General features: G+C 38.9%; 1 protein-coding gene across 2 annotated transcripts in view; it reads left to right on the top strand.

Moving 5' to 3' along the window:
• The window catches only part of LOC132157390 (E3 ubiquitin-protein ligase UBR2-like), a 35,933-nt gene that overhangs the window by 16,552 nt on the left and 473 nt on the right, over positions 1 to 18,908 (top strand). The window contains exons 11-45 of one of the 2 annotated variants that reach the window (XM_059566726.1): positions 785 to 883; positions 1,786 to 1,949; positions 2,068 to 2,167; positions 2,254 to 2,382; positions 2,463 to 2,646; positions 2,838 to 2,899; positions 2,980 to 3,090; positions 3,212 to 3,277; positions 4,113 to 4,235; positions 4,347 to 4,410; positions 4,526 to 4,650; positions 4,894 to 4,946; positions 5,025 to 5,127; positions 5,212 to 5,260; positions 9,297 to 9,451; positions 9,663 to 9,765; positions 9,837 to 9,946; positions 10,351 to 10,431; positions 10,515 to 10,696; positions 10,769 to 10,974; positions 11,060 to 11,153; positions 13,345 to 13,503; positions 13,574 to 13,744; positions 13,844 to 13,992; positions 15,399 to 15,454; positions 15,609 to 15,705; positions 15,798 to 15,865; positions 16,050 to 16,185; positions 16,266 to 16,362; positions 16,648 to 16,778; positions 16,862 to 16,970; positions 17,064 to 17,120; positions 17,201 to 17,278; positions 17,400 to 17,570; positions 18,780 to 18,881. In XM_059566726.1, coding sequence (XP_059422709.1) covers positions 785 to 883; positions 1,786 to 1,949; positions 2,068 to 2,167; positions 2,254 to 2,382; positions 2,463 to 2,646; positions 2,838 to 2,899; positions 2,980 to 3,090; positions 3,212 to 3,277; positions 4,113 to 4,235; positions 4,347 to 4,410; positions 4,526 to 4,650; positions 4,894 to 4,946; positions 5,025 to 5,127; positions 5,212 to 5,260; positions 9,297 to 9,451; positions 9,663 to 9,765; positions 9,837 to 9,946; positions 10,351 to 10,431; positions 10,515 to 10,696; positions 10,769 to 10,974; positions 11,060 to 11,153; positions 13,345 to 13,503; positions 13,574 to 13,744; positions 13,844 to 13,992; positions 15,399 to 15,454; positions 15,609 to 15,705; positions 15,798 to 15,865; positions 16,050 to 16,185; positions 16,266 to 16,362; positions 16,648 to 16,778; positions 16,862 to 16,970; positions 17,064 to 17,120; positions 17,201 to 17,278; positions 17,400 to 17,570; positions 18,780 to 18,881 — 3,944 coding nt within the window. Of the gene's footprint in view, positions 1 to 602; positions 702 to 784; positions 884 to 1,785; positions 1,950 to 2,067; positions 2,168 to 2,253; positions 2,383 to 2,462; positions 2,647 to 2,837; positions 2,900 to 2,979; positions 3,091 to 3,211; positions 3,278 to 4,112; positions 4,236 to 4,346; positions 4,411 to 4,525; positions 4,651 to 4,893; positions 4,947 to 5,024; positions 5,128 to 5,211; positions 5,261 to 9,296; positions 9,452 to 9,662; positions 9,766 to 9,836; positions 9,947 to 10,350; positions 10,432 to 10,514; positions 10,697 to 10,768; positions 10,975 to 11,059; positions 11,154 to 13,344; positions 13,504 to 13,573; positions 13,745 to 13,843; positions 13,993 to 15,398; positions 15,455 to 15,608; positions 15,706 to 15,797; positions 15,866 to 16,049; positions 16,186 to 16,265; positions 16,363 to 16,647; positions 16,779 to 16,861; positions 16,971 to 17,063; positions 17,121 to 17,200; positions 17,279 to 17,399; positions 17,571 to 18,779; positions 18,882 to 18,908 lie in introns of both variants that reach the window. The other variant, XM_059566727.1, reaches the window with a different exon arrangement.

Raw genomic sequence — 18,908 nt, 5'->3', positions numbered from 1 at the left:
GTTTTGATTACTTTTCGATTAATCGTCCAGTCCTATTGTGACCGCAGGAAATCTTTCTCTTAGAGTGCAATCTGATGTAGGGCCCTGTGAAATCTGTTTTATTGATTATTTATTTTTTTCTCAAATTTGTTCATTTTAATATTTCTGGATTACATTTTCTTTCTACTTTAATTTATTACACATAATTCATAATTTTATTTAATAATAATTAAATGCATCTATATAAAAAAAATTATTAATAATTTGGCCCTGAAACATGTTTTATTTTTTTATATTTAAGTTCTGTGTTGTTAGTGCTATTTATTTTTTATTTTTTTTTATTTAAACTTGTAGTTTTAATTCAGTGATACTCCGTTATGTTATTTTTTTATGACTCTATTCCATAATTCTGTTTGCATTTTTCACATCGCAGAAACCATAGGGCCCTAACTCAGTTAGCTTAAACAGCTCTAGAAAGTCAGTGTGTAAAGTTTAGCTTTAGCTCAAGTCCCCTGGCTCTACTTGTGCCCCACTGCCTGCCAGATACAGAACCGAGTCGGGGGACGTAACTGCAGATGCCCCTGACCTCTGACCCGGAAGGTGAATCTGCCCCCTTCCCTTAGAATTACCGGCGCCTCCAGACAGATTTTATGGAGGACGATCACGAGCGTGTAGTGTCAGTGATCTCTCTGTCAGTGCAGCTCTTCACCGCCCCTACTGTGGTGAGTACTGCCAATCCCACACACCTCTGCTCTCTCTTCTGCCTCTTTCTTCTCTCCTCTGCCTCCTTCACTACTTCCTGCAGAACTATGAGCGCTTGCAGAGCGACTACGTGAAGGACGACCATGACAGGGAGTTCTCAGTCACTGATCTTTCTGTGCAAATGTTCACCGTGCCTTCTCTGGTAAGTATGTGCAGGGAGAGACGGCCTGCTGTGAGGAAGAGGCTTGTCATTTTGGGTTTTTGGTCTGTTCTTCCATTTCCTTTTTCTCTTCCCTTTCCATTTTTCCTGTTTCTTTTTACAATAGTTAATTCCTCTTTCCTTTCTCTTGGTTCCTTTCTCTTTCCTCTTTACTGTGAAGCACTGAAATTAGGGGCCAAGCACCGAAGGTGCGCTTGGACCTTTTGTATCCGTTGGCATTCTTTTTATTATTATTCTTCCGCTCTGGAAGTCTATGGCAGCCCATTGAACTGCTTGTGGGAAAGTTGTGAAATTTGGCACACGGATAGAGGACTGTCTCAACATTAACTTAATTATTTTTTGTAGCTGACAAATGAGATGTGTACATTGAATGGCTTTCTTGAGGTAAATGTAAAGTTACTTGACACAGTTTACAAGTTCTTTTATTTGATTTTCTTTTTTATAAATTTTTTTTATTAAGTTATTATAGAATTTGAGATTATTGGATGGTATGCACGCAACAAATACTATTTTAGAGAAGTTTTGTTCATACATCAAACCAAAATTGTAGATCCGTTAAAATGAAGATATCAGTATTGGTCGAACAGCTGGCAGGTTTCTGTTGTAGCTTGACATAGTCAAAATGCATCATTGGAGAAGTACCAATAAAAAAATCGGTAAATAATTGAGTTTTGCCAAAACCAAAGATGTATTTTTGGTTGCTTCTACTCCTCTTGTTTTCATCCTTTCAGCTTCCCTCGCCCTCTTTAATATTCCTCTGCACTTCTCTTCTGTCTCATCTTCTCCTCTCAGTAAATGTGAATTTTGTGTGTAGAAAATCAGCGTATCACCCAAACCTCCAGCGGTCTGTCAGATGTTGCAGTAGTGTATGTGATATTTTCCAGGCGCGGATGTTGATCACAGAAGAGAACCTGATGACCACCATCATCCGCACCTTCATGGACCACCTCAGACACCGAGACCTGCAGGGCCACTTTCAGTTTGAACGCTACACCGCACAACAGGCCTTCAAATTCCGCCGAGTCCAGAGCCTCATAGGAGACCTCAAGTAAGATACTGAGCATGTCCGCCCAGTTACACAGGAAGGACTTCATATACATTTATCTTTTTGTCTAAAATTCCTATTCCTCGAGAGGCATATCATGATGTATTTCTCTGGGATGCAGGTACGTCCTGATAAGCCGTCCAACTGAGTGGACCGACCAACTCAGGGAAAAGTATATGGAAGGTTTCAATGCTTTCTTGGAGTTGTTAAAATGCATGCAGGTGACTCTACCAATCTGATTTTAAGATTGTGTGTCAGTGATATTTGAAACTGGGAACTGAAACAGCGCTGTGTGTCCTCTTTGCAGGGAATGGACCCAGTAGTGCGTCAGGTGGGGCAGCACATAGAGATGGAGCCAGAATGGGAGGCAGCGTTCACCTTACAGATGAAGCTCACACATATCATCTCTATGATGCAGGAATGGTGTTCCAGTGATGTAAGTGCAGGTTAGTCACCTTAGTACCCATAATGCATCATGGGTCCTTGATAGAAGTGTGTTATTTGTTGCATATACAGGAGCGAGTGCTGATCGAAGCCTATAAGAAGTGCCTGAGCACGCTGACTCACTGCCACAGTGGTTTCACAGATGGGGAGCAGCCCATAACCCTCAGCATGTGCGGCCACTCCGTCGACACCATCCGCTTCTGTGTCTCTCAGGAGAAAGTCAGCATACACCTGCCTGTGTCCCGGCTTTTAGCAGGTCAGTCGAACATGGTTTAATACAGTACAGTAAGGCCATATACATGCTACATAATTTTGAGAATAAATCTGCTAGAGTTCTTTTGAATTAGCATTGTGTGTGTATGGAATACAAGAGTTCACTTTTGAAATTGCAGTGGTTGATGGAAGTAACCACATAATAACTGAGCCGCAACTCTCTCTTCCTGTAAGGTTTACATGCTCTGCTGAGCAAAACTGAGGTTGCCTATCGATTCCCTGAGCAGCTGCCACTGGTAAGCGTGCGGGTTTTGGTTCCTGAGAATTGTTGCAAAACAGTCTTGGTGATTTCTGGGGTCTTTTTTGTCTTTCACAGAGTGAACTGAGTCCACCCATGTTGATCGAGCATCCGCTTCGCTGCATTGTACTCTGTGCCCAGGTGCATGCTGGGATGTGGAGAAGAAATGGATTCTCTTTAGTCAATCAGGTAAGAAGCTTATAAATGGGTGTTATTTTTTTTAAATAGTCAATACATTTAGCAGTGTGGTCGGTAGAGTTAATGCCTTTTCATAAAATATATTGTGCTTTTTCTTGGATTGTTTTTGCAGATCTATTATTATCATAATGTGAAGTGTAGAGTGGAGATGTTCGATAAAGACCTCAGCATGCTTCAGGTCAGTGGGGAAGAATTCCAAAATTATTAACCAAAAAGTATTTAATTCCACAATGAAAACAAAATCATTTATTTATAATTGAAGAAATCTATTTTATTTTATTTTTTTAATGGATTGCATTCATTTTGATTTATGATTTAAAATAGTTTTGCTTCAATGTGATGAGTTAAAAATGTTGCAATACAGAAAATATGTTTTTGAAAATGTCCTAAAGTTATCATAACTTTATTATGTGGAAAATAGTCCACAGTGATGAAAACCTTGATTAAATCAAGTTTTTTTTTCTGCCTTAAGCTATACAAATGTCTGTAGTCAGTAAGCAATTTTTTCTAGTTAGGTCAAATACCAAAAGAGCTTTCAGGACGTGTTGAGTCCTTTGTTATATTTGAAAATATTGCACAAATATCATTGTGTATATGTAAGTTGCTAATTCAGCATATAGATAAAGCTCCGCTTAATATAGACCATAATTAGGAATGGGAGTAAGCTAATTTTATTAGAAATGAATTGCTTTGTAAATTTCTTTTTTAAATAAGAATGTTAATGCTCATACACACAATGATAATTTGATTGATATATCTCTCCAAAATATGCCATCAGTTAACTATGGAAATCGAAATTCATTGGATAAAGTGCTGAAACACTGAAATAATTAAAATTGCAGCAATGGTAGAGAATCAAGAATCTCTGGAGAATATCAGACATCTGGATGCATTGCAGTAATGACAGTTTGGCAGGAAAACGTGCTTGTTTATTATGAAAGCAAAGTATAAGAATTTGATAAATTTTCTCTACAGTAAATGCAAGTTCTTATTTCTGTTGTTTTTGGATCTAGGCTGGAGCTTCCATGATGGACCCAAACCACTTCCTGATGATCATGTTGAGCCGTTTTGAGCTCTTTCATATCTTCAGCTCAGCAGACTGCAGAAAGAGATACGGCAGAGAGAACGCTAACAAGGTCTGCTTGCCTCCAAACCACTTTTTGTCCCCATTTCTTTTCTTTCCTTGATTTCTCTCTGCTTGCACTCATTTATTTTGCCAGTGACGTGTTTCTCTATCTGTCTCTAAGGATGTGGTTCAGCAGAATAACACACTAATCGAAGAGATGCTGCATCTGGTCATTATGATCGTGGGTGAGGGAATATTTCTCAAAACATCTTTTAAAAGTTGTCATACGGATGTATTAAACTTGACACCAAAGAAAGTTTCAAAAATGTCTTCCCTGCTTTGTTTGTTTGTTTCCTGCAGGGGAGCGATACACAGCAGGTGTAGGTCAGGTGGAGAGCTCTGATGAGACGAGGCGGGAGATCGTCCAGCAGCTATGCATTCGACCCATGGCCCACAGCGAGCTGGTCAAAGCCCTGCCTGAGAATGTAAGTCAACCATGATTAAATTATGTGCAAATCCCATCCCTGATCATGGTCTGTATTAAGCAGAGAGTAGCTTTACAATAAATCTCTGTGCTGATATAAGAACTTACAAACTAAGGATCGATAATGTTGTAAAGTTCCCGTTGATCTAAAGCAGCACAGATGAGCAGAACATTATTTTATTTTTTTGACTGCCCCCAAGTTGTTGTTTCTGCTAATGAATTTTGCACACCCTTCTGCACACAGGAGAATAAAGAAACTGGCATGGAGAGGGTCATCGACAGTGTGGCTTTGTTTAAGTGAGTGTCTTGACTAATAAAGTGTTGTCCAAAGAGTTGAATTTGTCTGCATGTAAGCCTGTGTGAATTGTCATACAGGAAGCCAGGTGTGACTGGAAGAGGACTTTATAAACTCAGGCCAGAGTGTGCCAAGATGTTCAACCTTTACTTCCACCATTACTCCAGAGCTGACCAGTCTAAGGTAACGCTGTATGATCGAAATTGAAACTCACAAAGTATAAAAAAAACAATTTTATTTTTTTATTTATTTGTTTTTGTCCCCCAGGCTGAAGAGGCCCAGAGAAGAATAAAGAGGCAAAATGGGGAAGATTCAGGTATAAAATGACATCCCTACTTAAAAGCATCGCTTTTGCTGATTATCTCTTTAGCTGCTTACACATGCAGGGCTCCAGACTGCAACCATTTTTTCTGCCAGTGGCGCAATTACCACGTTGTCCAACTCATCTCAGATCTAGTGCAATTGAGAAACATCAAACGGCAAAGGAAAGCGAAACTAAACCGCGCTACATTTCAGCTGTGCAGCGCAGACCGTTTATAAGCTCGGAGCGCGACGCAAACAAACTTGTCCGAGCTCAGAACAGCTTAAAGGGCCGTTCACATATCGCGCCTAAAAACGCGTGGAAAACGCTAGGCGCATTCTCCTTCTTTCCAAAGCGCTCGGGCAGTTGCGTCCCTGAGGCGTCTGCCTTTGCTAAGCAACCATGACGCGCTCTCTCCATGAAGACGCAGAAATTTCAGCAAAGGAAAAATGGATTTGCAGCTCTAAAAATCCCTTGCAGTAGCTCTGCTACTAAATTCATTTCAAAATGACAATCCTATGGTCAGCTGTTCCTTCATCTTGGCTGAGCTTTCAACGTTGTTACGGGAAAGGATGAAGCTGAATGGTTAGTTCTTGTCACATGACCTGCGGTGCGCTTGCGGCATTCTGAAAAGTTGAGATGTTTTTAACTCGATGCAGTGCGGACGCACCGGGAAAAAAAGGTCGCTTCCATTATGAGCGCGCATACCGCGTGCCTACATTGGAAATAACGAACTTGAGCGCGCAAAAGGCGCGATATGTGAACGGCCCTTTACTCAGGAGATCCAGTTAGAAGCATTTAACTTTCGCCGCACAATGATAAGGTTACTGCGAGATCTAGTGAGAATCATTTAAATTCTGCAGTGTGTTATAAACCGCGCTGACATACGTCTGGAAACCAGAAGCTGTAACACTAACTGTAACCATGGTGTGGTAGAAATAGTCGAATTCATTATATCATTCATTTCAGGGTTTGTACAAGCACTTTTCAGTGACTTTCAAGCATTTCACACAACTATTTCCAGCACTTAAAAGCTCTAAGATTTTATTTTTAATGTGATAAACAAAATATAGCCTACTTTGTGATAAACACTTATGTCAAATTGAAAAAATATATCAAATCACATTATAACCAGTAGACAGCAGCAGAGCACTTTTTGCCTTGTTAGTCATCAACTTCTACTTTTCCTTATTATAAAATATTAAAGGTCCCGTTCTTCGTGATCCCATGTTTTAAACTTTAGTTAGTGTGTAATGTTGTTGTTAGAGTATAAATAATATCTGTAAAATTCTAAAGCTCAAAGTTCACTGTCAAGCGAGATATTTAAGTTAACAGAATTTGCCTACAAAAAACGACCCGTTTGGACTACATCCCTCTAGTTCCTGCAGTAATGACGTCACTAAAACAGTTTTTTGACTAACCTCCGCCCACATGAATACACAAAAAGGGGGGCGTGGCCTTGTTGCACTCTGACAGAGAAGAGGAAGAGCTTTTTTTTTTATCAACAAAGAATCATCTTTGTTTGGGCTTCCCAGGGACGCTGTACTCGGAGATTAATGGTTACAATTTTTGTTTAACTTGGTTGCCGAAAATTATAATCCACATGTAAAACTATGTGCAGCACATTTTGCTGAGGACAGCGAGCTTCCTCAATCTCAATCAGTTTAATGCCGGATTCGCACAAAGATTATTCTAGAAAGATGGAGCAGTTCCCTCTTTGTCTGGAGGCGTTGTTTATGGACCACAACCGGTAAGTGTATTTTATTAAGTTGGTGCATTTAACAGTTTCTGTGACTTATTACACAAAAGGCAACGCTGTTAAGCTTTGTTTTCTAGATGTTAGGGCTGTGCAAAAAAATCGAATGCGATTTTCATGCGCATCTCGTCAGTAAAAACCCTCCTGTGATTATAAGTACATCTCCAGCATGTGCGTTCTTTTACTGTCTATGGTTCAGATCAAGATTTCCAGGTTTTCAAAACAAATCCTGCCCACTTGCTTCTCAAAACTACTCCAAAACTAGCCCATCACGTTTCCAGGAGGGTAACGTGCGCTAAGATGGTGTCCAGTCACAACACAGGAACCGCTGGCACAATCAGAACTCGTTACGTATTTCTGAAGGCGGGACTTTATAGAACAAGGAAGTCATCAGCCCGTTTTTATCACAGTGAAAACAGCGGTATACAGATAGGTGAATTGTGTGAAAAATAGTTTTTTTTTTTTTTTTTTTACACGCGAAACATGAACACATGTTATATTGCACACTGTAAACACAATCAAAGCTTCAAAAAAGCACGAAAAACGGGACCTTTAAATCAAGAAATCAGATTTTGTCAGAATTTTACACTCGTTTTGTGTATGAAGTAAGAAGTCACAAACTTTTCTTCAATCTGCTACTAGATCACACATAATCACTGACGTTTTCTGTATATAAAAAGTAGATTTTGCATCTGTTACTGTTGTTAATAAAAGAGAATTTTGTATGCACCATAACTAATTTTACTGTCAAATCTGTATAAACAATAAACAATTTAATATTATTAGTAACTGCACTAGAAGTCGACTGATTTATCGGTTTTACTGATTAATCGGCACCGATAGTTGATTGCCGGAAACAATCTGTTATCGGCAAAAATCCATGCCGATAGTTTTCTGCGTTTCATCTCTGCTGGAGCGGCTGATAGTTTCCCTGGTTGGGTCCATTGCTGGAGCAGCTGAGAAGGGTCTGTTTTCATTATACAGAGCGAGAGCGGCCTCTAGTGGCTGAAATCACTGACTGCACGTGCTGTGTTTAGACGACGCTGCACGCTGAACAGAGCGAGACACCGAAAATCCTGCCGCGCCTCAGAGTGCCATTCACATAATTTTCCATTAAATTACATTATATATGCCCCGAATCGTTGTTAATGTACATAATGAATTGTATATTGAGCATTTTCATTGAAATGTTTGTCTTTCAGTGGCTCTAATAAATTGTGTATGCTTCATTTATAGCGCTATAATATAGATCGATCTTTCCGTTTGCTCCGTTTTTTTAAACACTGAACTTCAAACTTATCTTTGCCTCATGGTTCATTCTTGAAGTCAACGGAGTTGCAGAATCCATTCATAAAAACGGAATTCACAGTTTAGCATGCGTGACGCTTGTGGTGATTTCAGCATCTGTCCTCTCATTAAATGAGCACGAAAACACATGAAGATCTCCAGAACTGCTCTGAGAGTCACTTCATGAGCATTTTACCGTTTGATTTGTGCAAAAGCATCATATCACATGCACAGAATTGTAAAGGTATTCATTTATTTTGCAACCTGTCAAAATAAAAGTCCAGTTTTGAAGTCAGTAGAATGTACATAGCCTACTACTACTAAAATTAAACAAACATAATTTTCAAAGGAATAATCACACAACATTTCTTCAATGTTTTAATTTTAAAGGCAGATCCCCATTGTTTGCCGAGAAAAAAGTTAGCTTAATTTTAAGTCATTAAAAGACAAATAAAATTTGAAAAGTTTCATGCCTTGATTTGATAACAATAAAAATGAAAATACATACAGAATTTTTGAGGGGAAAAAATCATTAGGCTTCTTTAAGAAAAAATAAATTAAGTTGTTTTATGTGTTCAAATAATTAGACATGCTAACACAGAATTTGGTAACAGGTTCAGTACTTTTTTAAAAAAAAAATTCCTCCAGTATCAAACTATCGGTTAATTAATCGGTATCGGCCAGTGTGGTCCAAACTTGCTATCGGTATCGGCAAAATCCAATATCGGTTGACCTCTAAACTGCACTTATTAATGCAAAACAATAGTCATTTTATGATTAAATTATCTTTATTTGGAATACCCCCACACACCACTCCCAGCGTAACCGAATCTGCTCCTGGTGCCATCATCTGTAGAACTTAGTGACACTGGTGCCGCTGCTCTCAAATGTTAGTCTGGAGCCCTGACATGAATTTAATTAAAAAATGCGTTTTTGGCTTACTCTGATTAATTGTTATGCGATGACAGTGCCAGTGTTAAAACTGATTTTCATGTGTGTTTGCTATAGTTCTGCCTCCACCTGTTCTGCCTCGGTTCTGTCCGCTGTTTGCCAGCCTGGTGAACATACTGCAGTGTGACGTGCTGCTGGGGATTCTGGGAGCTGTGCTGCAGTGGGCGATGGAGCCCAGCGGGGGTCACTGGTCTGAGTCCATGCTTCAGAGGGTACGTCTGTGTTTGAGGGACAGCGAGAACCTCCACAAGCTGGACCTCTCTTTAATAAAAGAGCATAATAGATTGATAGAGCATAAATTGCTAATAAGCATTCTTTGAGTACTGTTCGCTTAAAGTGTTTAAGTCACTGGATTTACCGTGATGTTAGACTATGTTCTTGCCTCGCACCCAAGTCAGAGCTCAGTATGAACATGTCCTGCAGGTGCTGCATCTCATAGGTATGGGCCTGGTGGAAGAAGAGCAGCATCTCATCAGCAGCGCAGAAGATAATGATACCAACTTCAACTTCACTCTCAAAATCTCCAGTATGTCTGTCTTCTGTCTCAAAAACCACACACACCTCTCGAGTTGAGCTGATCGAATCTCTTCATTGTAGGACCAGGTGAGGCTCCTGCTAACACTCCCAGTATCTTGGCTCTGTTGGAAACCCTGCAGAACGCTCCTCATCTGGAGGTGCACAAGGACATGATCCGCTGGATCCTCAAGGTAAAGCTGATCCAAATCTCATTACAAAGCAACCTGTCACTAGAATGAAAGTGTAAGTGTTTCTGCTATCCAAGAGGGGGCAGCAAAAAGTACTTTTTATTTTGTTTTTTTATTAGTTTATTTTGTTGGTTAATTTATGACTTGTTTGGTATTTTAAAAATTTCATTTTTTATAATATTTATTTATTTGTTTTAATATAATATTTACATTTTTATTAGTTAAATATTTATATATCTTATATTAATGTATTTATTTGTGTAAGATTATCATGTTGTTAATTTTGTTCATTTATTTTAGTCTTTTTTTTGTTTTTATTTTAATTGGATTTCTTGCTATATTTGTCTGTAATTTAAATCTGAACACGAAAAAGGTGTTCATATTTAATATTACTCGTGTATTTGTAGACTGTGTCCAACATCACAACCACGCGGGAGTGCACGGCCAGTGCGCCCCCCAGTGACAGCTCAGGGCACAGTCAAGAGGAGGTGAGCATCGGTAGCGTAACACGCTTGCATCATCATCTGTTGAAGTTGCATTGTTGTCAGACTGGATGTATGTGTGCGTGTAGACGGTGCGGGATAAAGATAAGGCGGAGCGGAAGAGGAAAGCAGAGATGGCGCGTCTCCGGAGGGAGAAGATCATGGCTCAGATGTCAGAGATGCAAAGACACTTCATCAACGAGAACAAAGAGTTGTTCCAGCAGAGCCTGGAGGAGCTCGACCCCTCCTCATCCTCCACACTGGAGCACAGGTACACAGGCATCCCGCCTGAAAATGTCACGGATCAGACACGAGTTTCCTCTCATTTCTCTTTACTTCATAGCCCCAGTTCGAGTGATAGTACACTGTTCTGTGTGGGGCCGCGGCGGTGGCGTGCAGGCGGCAGTAACAGGAGGCAGGTGGTGACGTGTATTCTGTGTCAGGAGGAGCAGGAAATCAGGACTGACGGCAAAGCCATGGTGCTCGCTGCTTTTGTCCAGCGCTCCACAGTCATGTCCAAAAACCGCAAGAGACCTCCACACAACCCAGGCATGTCTTTATTTGTGTGTCTTTGGGTCATCGTAGCATATGAGTGCACATTTGCTTTAATCAATGCATTGTGTTTGTGTTGCAGATAAGTATGACCCTCTCTTCATGCACCCTGACCTGTCGTTCGGCACGCACACAGGCAGCTGCGGACACATCATGCACTCGCACTGCTGGCAGAGGTAAGAATCATCATGAAAAATGAGAAACACATGCTTCCATATGCAGAAAAATGTGCTCTTCTTATAAGAGGAGCAAAAGAATGTAACTATAATTGCCTGCTTTTCAGCAGCCTTGGTTTCAGGATTATTTTTCTCATTTATTATTAAATTGTTTCCACCTGTTGTAAGATTTAGATCATCTAGTGCTTAAAAGAGCATCATCCTTTGAAAATTTGTTGGCATTTTAGAGTGTTTAGCAGTTGCATAAAAGTGATACTATAAAACATGCAGTAAACTCTTAACACCCCTCTATTAATATTTAAATGGATTTGTTAGATATAACTCCTCAAGGTCTATTCTCTAGCAGTAGTTTACAAAGGCTTGTCTAACTCTTATCCCAGAGGTCATAACTCTGTTATTTTGAGTTTTTATTTTTATTTTTTACAATTAAATCAGTACGTATACTGTTTTTCCATAGCAGTCATACAAAGTTATTCTGTAGAACTGTAACATACCATATCAAAAGTATAAAATAAAGTATTTTAATATCTAGGGATGCACCGGTTGACCGGCCATAAATCAGAACCGGCCGGTTTTTGCTTAAAATACGTAATCGACAGTCGGCCGGTTTTTGGTCTTTTTTCGGGTGATTTTTCCAGAAGTGCAGCCGCGTGCACAGACAACATTGTAATCATTCACTATCATGTCATTTGTCTGGAAGTATTTTGCAGGACACGGGCAGCCGATCAGCACTGGAAATGCAGAGCTACATGTCTGAGGTACAGATAGCAGGAAGTGAACAAATAAGAGTCCCTTTCCTGCTCACTGAAGCTGCGCGAGCGTATACTGTACCTGTCCCGCCCTGCACAACCAGAGACAGTGCAGGATGCTCAGCTCAACTTCTCGCGTGTTGGATGAGAAACGAAACGGACTAAACTGTGACAAAACTGAATTTTTTTGTTTATTGTAAAGTAGAACTTGCATACACGTTTGAAAAGCCAGAAGTGAACGTCAGTTCTGTATAGGATGATTATTTTTATTTTACCTTAAAATTACATTGACTTCATTTGATTAAAAATCACCTGCTGTAGCACACTGAAAAAATATTACGAATTATTTTTCATTGGCTCAAGTAAAAAAAATATAGATGTGAATCATTACCCTAATTTTAATTGGACAAATGAAACCCTTTGCATCTTTGTTTTATTCAAACCAACATTTATTTGATTTTAACATTTTTGAATTATTTATTTATATTGCATATTTTTATTTAGTCTCACTGGTAGACCTTTTTTTTTTTAATTTAAAACCAAATGTAAAAACTAAAACCAATACTGAACGCTGATTAAGAAACATCTTATTGAATGTGTGTTGATTGTTGTTTAGACTGTAGAACTATGCCGTTATTGCCTTTAACTTCACATTGTTACAGTTAATCTTTTAATTAAAGGCCAGTTCTATGTAGTTTCAACTCAATTCAGAAACAAAAGCTAAATGCTGATGTCTGTACCATCTATGTTTGTATTAAATGTAGTCTACTTACTGTGCAGTTACTGACGTTAATTTCAGATGGTTACGGTTATTGTTTTCAATTGCCAAAAGCCAGTTTGGCCTTTTAAATACCAAATAAACATCTTGTTTATGCATACTTTCCTTCTTTCTTGTTTGTTGCTTAAAGAAAAAAAATGTTTTTCAGGTATCGGAATCGGACAGTTTGCTTGTAAAAAAACAGTATCGGAATCGGCCATGAAAAATCATGATCGTGCATCCCTAGTGATATAGAAGTAATTTAATTGTAGATAAACTATTTAGGATTTTTAATTTGGGATTGTAACGTGCATCAGCAGTACCAACCATTTTTCTAGTTATAGACATTTTGACAACATTACATGAAATTAAATTGGGTATCTATAATTATTTTATGGTTAATTTGGTTCTTGTAAAGCGTATCCCCAAGGGTGAAATCCTAGATTTTTTTTCCTGATCTTTTTATTTTTTGTAATTTTTTATCGTTCAAACCTTAAAGGATGATTTGTGCAAAAAGTCCCCCCCCCCAGCTTATAAAGCTCTTTTTTTCTACTCCGATGCACACACCTACAAAATGACAACAGTGTCAGGTTTTCCCAGTACAGTAAAACCCTAAAGTGCTAGTGTTGTGTATTATTTGTTTTAGCATTTGTTTGTTCGGTAACTGTATCTGTCACCCCTGCAGGTATTTTGAAGCGGTGCAGGCTAAAGAGCAGCGCAGGCAGCAGAGGCTGCGTGTCCACACCAGTTACGACGTGGAGAACGGAGAGTTCTTGTGTCCACTCTGTGAATGTCTGAGTAACACTGTCATTCCTCTGCTGCCCCTTACAAAGACCAGCTGCAGGTACTGCAACAAACACACACTTCCTAATAAAATATGGATGGATTTGATTGAGCATTTGTGTTTGTTGCAGCTCTGAGCAGCCTGATCTGAGCCAGTGGTTGAACATCACCTCTCTGCAGATGAAAGCCCTGCTCTCTGCTCACAGGAAGGCCAAGGCTGCAGATGCTGATGGTGTTGATGATATGGATGGTGTTAATGACTGTCCTCCACCTGAAGGCTTCAAACTGGACTACACTCCAAAGTAAAACCTCTTACAAAACTACCAGCGATTTGTAGTTCCAGTACACTTAAGCTTCCTTGTTAAAAATCATCACTAATGAAAGGCTTTTGTTTCTGGCAGGAACCCGTACTCCAGCACCATAAAGGAGATGTTGACCACGTTTGGGACAGCCACATATAAAGTAGGTCTTAAAGTGCACCCAAATGAGCAGGACCCCCGGGTGCCAATCATGTGCTGGGGCAGCTGTGCCTACACCATTCAGTCCGTAGGTCAGTCCAAGAAAGTGTTGAACTGAAATGCATAATACTGGTCAGTAAATCAGTGCCAAAATATTTGAAACCATTTCCATTGATAATCATAGAAAACCCTGGAATTATCAAGGAGTTTCTAAAATTGTGATTATTACCTTTATAATATTTGCTGTCTGTTTTGATCTGGATACACATGTGACACTGGACCACAAAACCAGTCATAGGGTAAATTTAGAAAAAAAAGCTTTCCATTGATGTATGTTTTGTTTGGATTGGACAATATTTGGCTGAGAAAATCTGGAATCTTTGAGTGTGCAAAAAAAAAAAAAAAAATTTTTTATATATATATATATATATATATACTTAATTTTTGAGTAGCAAGGTCTTCATTTGGACAACTTTAAAGGTGATTTTCTATCTATATATATATATATATATATATAGATAGAAAATCACCTTTAAAGTTGTCCAAATGAAGACCTTGCTACTCAAAAATTAAGTTTTGATATATTTATGTCAGGAAATTTACTAAATATCTTTGTGGAACATGATCTTTACGTATTATCCTAATGATTTGAAATATCCCTGTTTTAATTATGACTGATTTTGTTGTCCATGGACACATATTTGGGGAAAAAAGGTAACATTTTTAAAACAAGAACCAAACTTTGCAAATGAAAAGCTTAAAAGGGTAACCTAATGCATTATGCTGATTTTTTTATTTTCAACACACATAGGTTAGATTTATCTAAAAAATATATTTAGCCTCTTTCTCATGTCTCACATACTTTTGACACCGAATTGTTTATAAACATGAATATGGGTGCATATTGAAGAACCATTATAGCTTAAAAATTCATCATCTTTTACATCTAAAAGTGAATTTAAACAACTAAAATAAAAATAAAATATCAGTAGTATTTTTGTTTTGACAGGAATATTTAATAATTTTAATGGAATGTAATTAGGTCCATTGATTTCAGTCCCAATAATAGTAACTTTCAAATGTTATGTTCTTACGTACATATTTCATGTAAGGATATATCTAAATATGGGGAAATATTGAAAAAAAGTTTTTGCTATACTTTTTTTTTTTTTTTTTTGTGATTCATGCTAAATTAGAAATTTCAGAATAGTATCATTAGTCAAATCGGTAGAATGTAGTAATGACATGGTTATAACTTTAACAAAGTAACATTAAAAACTTTGAATTTTCTGCCCATTCACTCTTTAAAAAGTTATTGTTCAGTTTTAGTTCAAAAAATATTAATCTAAATGTATATTCCACTGAGTCCAAATGGACCCACGGATGTACAAAAATCATGACAATTTTAATTAATGGGAAATAAAATTAAAATTGTAATAAATGCTTAATTAATGGGAAATACTCAATTAAAGAATATTAAAATTGTCGTCTCAAACAGAGAGACTGCTGGTGGATGAAGAGAAGCCTTTGTTTGGAAGTTTACCATGCAGACAGGTAATCAAACTCATTATGCACGCCATTGAATATTTCTTTGAATCTCTAATGGAAATCAATAAATGGCTAGTCCTAATCGAGATGCCTCTGAATACTTCAAATCTTTAATCTTGAGTTTGATTTGTCTGATAACCCAAATGTATTGTGCATGCAGGATGACTGTTTGAGTTCTCTGACTCGGTTTGGCTCGGCCTGCTGGACCGTCTCCTCTCAGGCCACTGTACAGAATCACTTTATTAGGCTCTTAACAGGTAACGAGAAGCGCTACAGTCTCTGAATCAATTATTATTGGAAATGAATGACAACTCCCACCTCGTTCATATGAATATCTGTGTTGATTCAGCCCTTGTTCCTGATCCTCGGGTGGAGAATACACCATGTATTCTGGACATAGACATGTTTCATTTGCTGGTAGGTACAAAATGTAATAACTCCGTTTAAGTTGGCAAATTGACAGCATTTCTTCAAAATATCTTGTTCACAACTTCAAACAATAATAGTTTTTCACAGCAAAAACTGCATGTGTAAAAGAGCCTACTCGGACTCAGCCCGTTGTTTGGGAAATACCTCTGACCTCAGTTAACGTGTGTGACAGGTGAGCTTGGTGGTGGCCCATCCAGCGGTTTTCTCTCTGGATTCCTCAGGGCTGAGCGCAGACACTGCACAGCTGCACTTCCTGCATCTCGTCACAGCAGCTCACGTAGTCCAGATCCTCCTAAGCTCTGTACCAGGTGAGAGCCTCATCCTTCCCCTTCACAAAGCAGCCACATGTTCATAGAGACTTCATAAATGATTTCGTTGACTCCATCAGAGGAAGAGCAGATGGAGCAGGAGAGTGGAGGAGCAGAGAGGGAAGAGGAGGAGAAAGTGTGTATGCTCTACAACACACTCAGGTCACATCTGGGAAGGTGAAAGCACACACACCTGCCAGCCACAGTGCCACCGACTTTATAATTTATATAGCTATATCATTTCATGACAAAATCAAATGAAACAAATACTTAATGAAGTTTTGCATTGTTAGACATGTTTATTATTATAATGACGGTGACATTTATGTCTGTTATATAAATATTGCCACTGTCAGAGGCTTTGATTTCAAATTGAAGGATGAAATTAGTTTTTTAGGGCAACTGTTTCACCTCTACTAGGTTTGTATGACCCTAATCTGTGGCGCTGTATGTGTGTTTCAGTGGCCTGCATGAGGTGAGCTCAGGCTGGCATCTGTGGCGCTGTGTGAAAGCTGGAATCCTGCCTTATCTGAGGGCAGCCGCTCTCTTCTTCCACTATCTCAACGGAGCTCCAGCACCACCCGAGTTACATAGTAAATGACTCAAACAATACACACATTTTACCGGCTCACTCTCCCATTTGTAGGATCATTTCTAATGCTGACTGTGTGTTCAGCTCTAGGTGCGGGTGAATGGGAGGTTCTGTGTGGATACCTGTGTCTGCCCTCCAACCTGCTTCAGCTCTTCTACAACAACCGGGAGCTCATGGAACCTCTGCTGCACGGGTAACCGTCACGATCTAGTAAAGCATCTCTGAAAACTGTAACATGATGATCAGATGTTAGTTTAATGAATTGTGGTGTGATGGTGCTCTGCAGGTGGTGCTCTCATCCAGGTGTGCTGCCGGTTCTTCAGAGCAGCGTGGCTCTCATCAGGTCTGTCCCGCTCCTCAACGCTCAAGAATTCACTGCAGCCGATGCTCAAGTGTTCACTATTATTCCATTTCCTATTTAAGGTTTCCTAGAGAGTCTAATCATCTCATAGAGCTGCCGGGCGACTACAGCGCACTAATTAACCAGGCCTCCAGCTTCACGTGAGTCACCTCTGTCTTATGAATCAGATGCGATTACTAGCTAAGACCTGCCGGCTCTCTACGGAGTCATGCGCTCCTAGTTCTGTGAAGACGATGATCTATTGATCCTGGTGGCATCTAGGTGTCCTAAATCTGGAGGGGATAAGTCTCGCGCTCCTACTCTGTGTCTGGTGTGTGGTGCTATGCTGTGCTCTCAGAGCTACTGCTGTCAGACCGAGCTGGAAGGAGAGGATGTGGGCGCATGCACCGCACACACTTTCGCCTGCGGAGCCGGAGTCGGCATCTTCCTCAGGTTTGTGCATCTGTGGATTAAAATATAATGGACACCTTGTGTAAAGGATAAGGTAAAATGATTATTGGGTTACCCTTTTGTGTCTGGGTCCTGATGTATTTTGTGATTAATAACAGACTGACTATACATATATCCCACATTACATGGCTACAAATGCATAAATAATATTTTGATATATTAAAACCAAAATGTTGAATACTGATATTTGAAATTATTTAAATAATAAAAGATACTTAAATGTGAATTTCAGACTGCCAGTAGGTGGCAGCAAGTCACTGTTAATAACGGAGTCATTTAAACAGGTGATTCATTCAGGAACGAAACATCATCATGATGCTCAGACACGCAAAACAGTGCTGTGCTTGTGTTTGGAATTATTTTGGTTGTCGAAATAGAGTAAAATCAGTCAATTTGGTCTAGCAAGTCTCTTAATTAACTTCTTGTTTATTGAACTGTCATAAAAAAATCTAGATCACATTTATAATCATGGTAATATTTGGAGAAAATTGTGATATTGGTATAAATGTATAGATTTTCTGCCTGTCTTGAATTTGTGATCATTCTAAATGCATTTTAATAGACTGAATCATGCAGTGAAAGAACACACTCTAAATGCGCACACACACAGTAGTCCAGACTTCACGTAATGTAAGCATACACTCTGTGTTTTGAATAGTTTTTGCAAAATACTGTCGAAATTCGGCAAGTCAGTGCTGCTACTTTGTAAAAATTCACTGTCACTCTTTACAAAAAGGTTCCATTTGATATTATATTTAACACATTAACCAACTTTAACAATGAGCAATACATTTTTACCATATTTTTAAGAACTTATTACTATACGCATTTTCTAAATACTTCAAGTAACATTCATAGATAAAGCCTTTGATTTTAATATAGTCATGTTGTAATCAGCATTAACTACAGGTATTTTTCATTGTAAGTTTGTTGACTAATGTTAACAAATCGAACCTTTTTGTAAAAAATAGTTTCAGTGTAAATCTTACACCAGTTCTTTTCAAAGCAGGCTTTATTTATTGAACATTGGCCATATTGCTGTCGCTGCTGTTTCATAAATGCATTACAGTTACAGTGGTGTTAGCATTGATTATTTTAGACCATCACTTTGTCATGCTCTTCAACTGTGGTCAAATCACTGCATCCCAACCTTGTGGATTTTTGCATTTCATTTGTATGTGTTTCTGTCAGGGTGCGGGAAAGCCAGGTCCTGTTCCTGGCTGGCAGAACTAAGGGCTGTTTTTATGCTCCCCCATACCTGGACGACTATGGGGAAACAGACCAAGGGCTAAGGTATGCCTCTATTGCTGATATTTCATG

The sequence above is a fragment of the Carassius carassius genome, chromosome 14 (assembly GCF_963082965.1).
Source record: "Carassius carassius chromosome 14, fCarCar2.1, whole genome shotgun sequence".
Lineage (NCBI taxonomy): Eukaryota > Metazoa > Chordata > Actinopteri > Cypriniformes > Cyprinidae > Carassius > Carassius carassius.
Note: the sequence above shows the minus strand (reverse complement) of the source record. Positions and strands in the feature narration are given on the sequence as shown.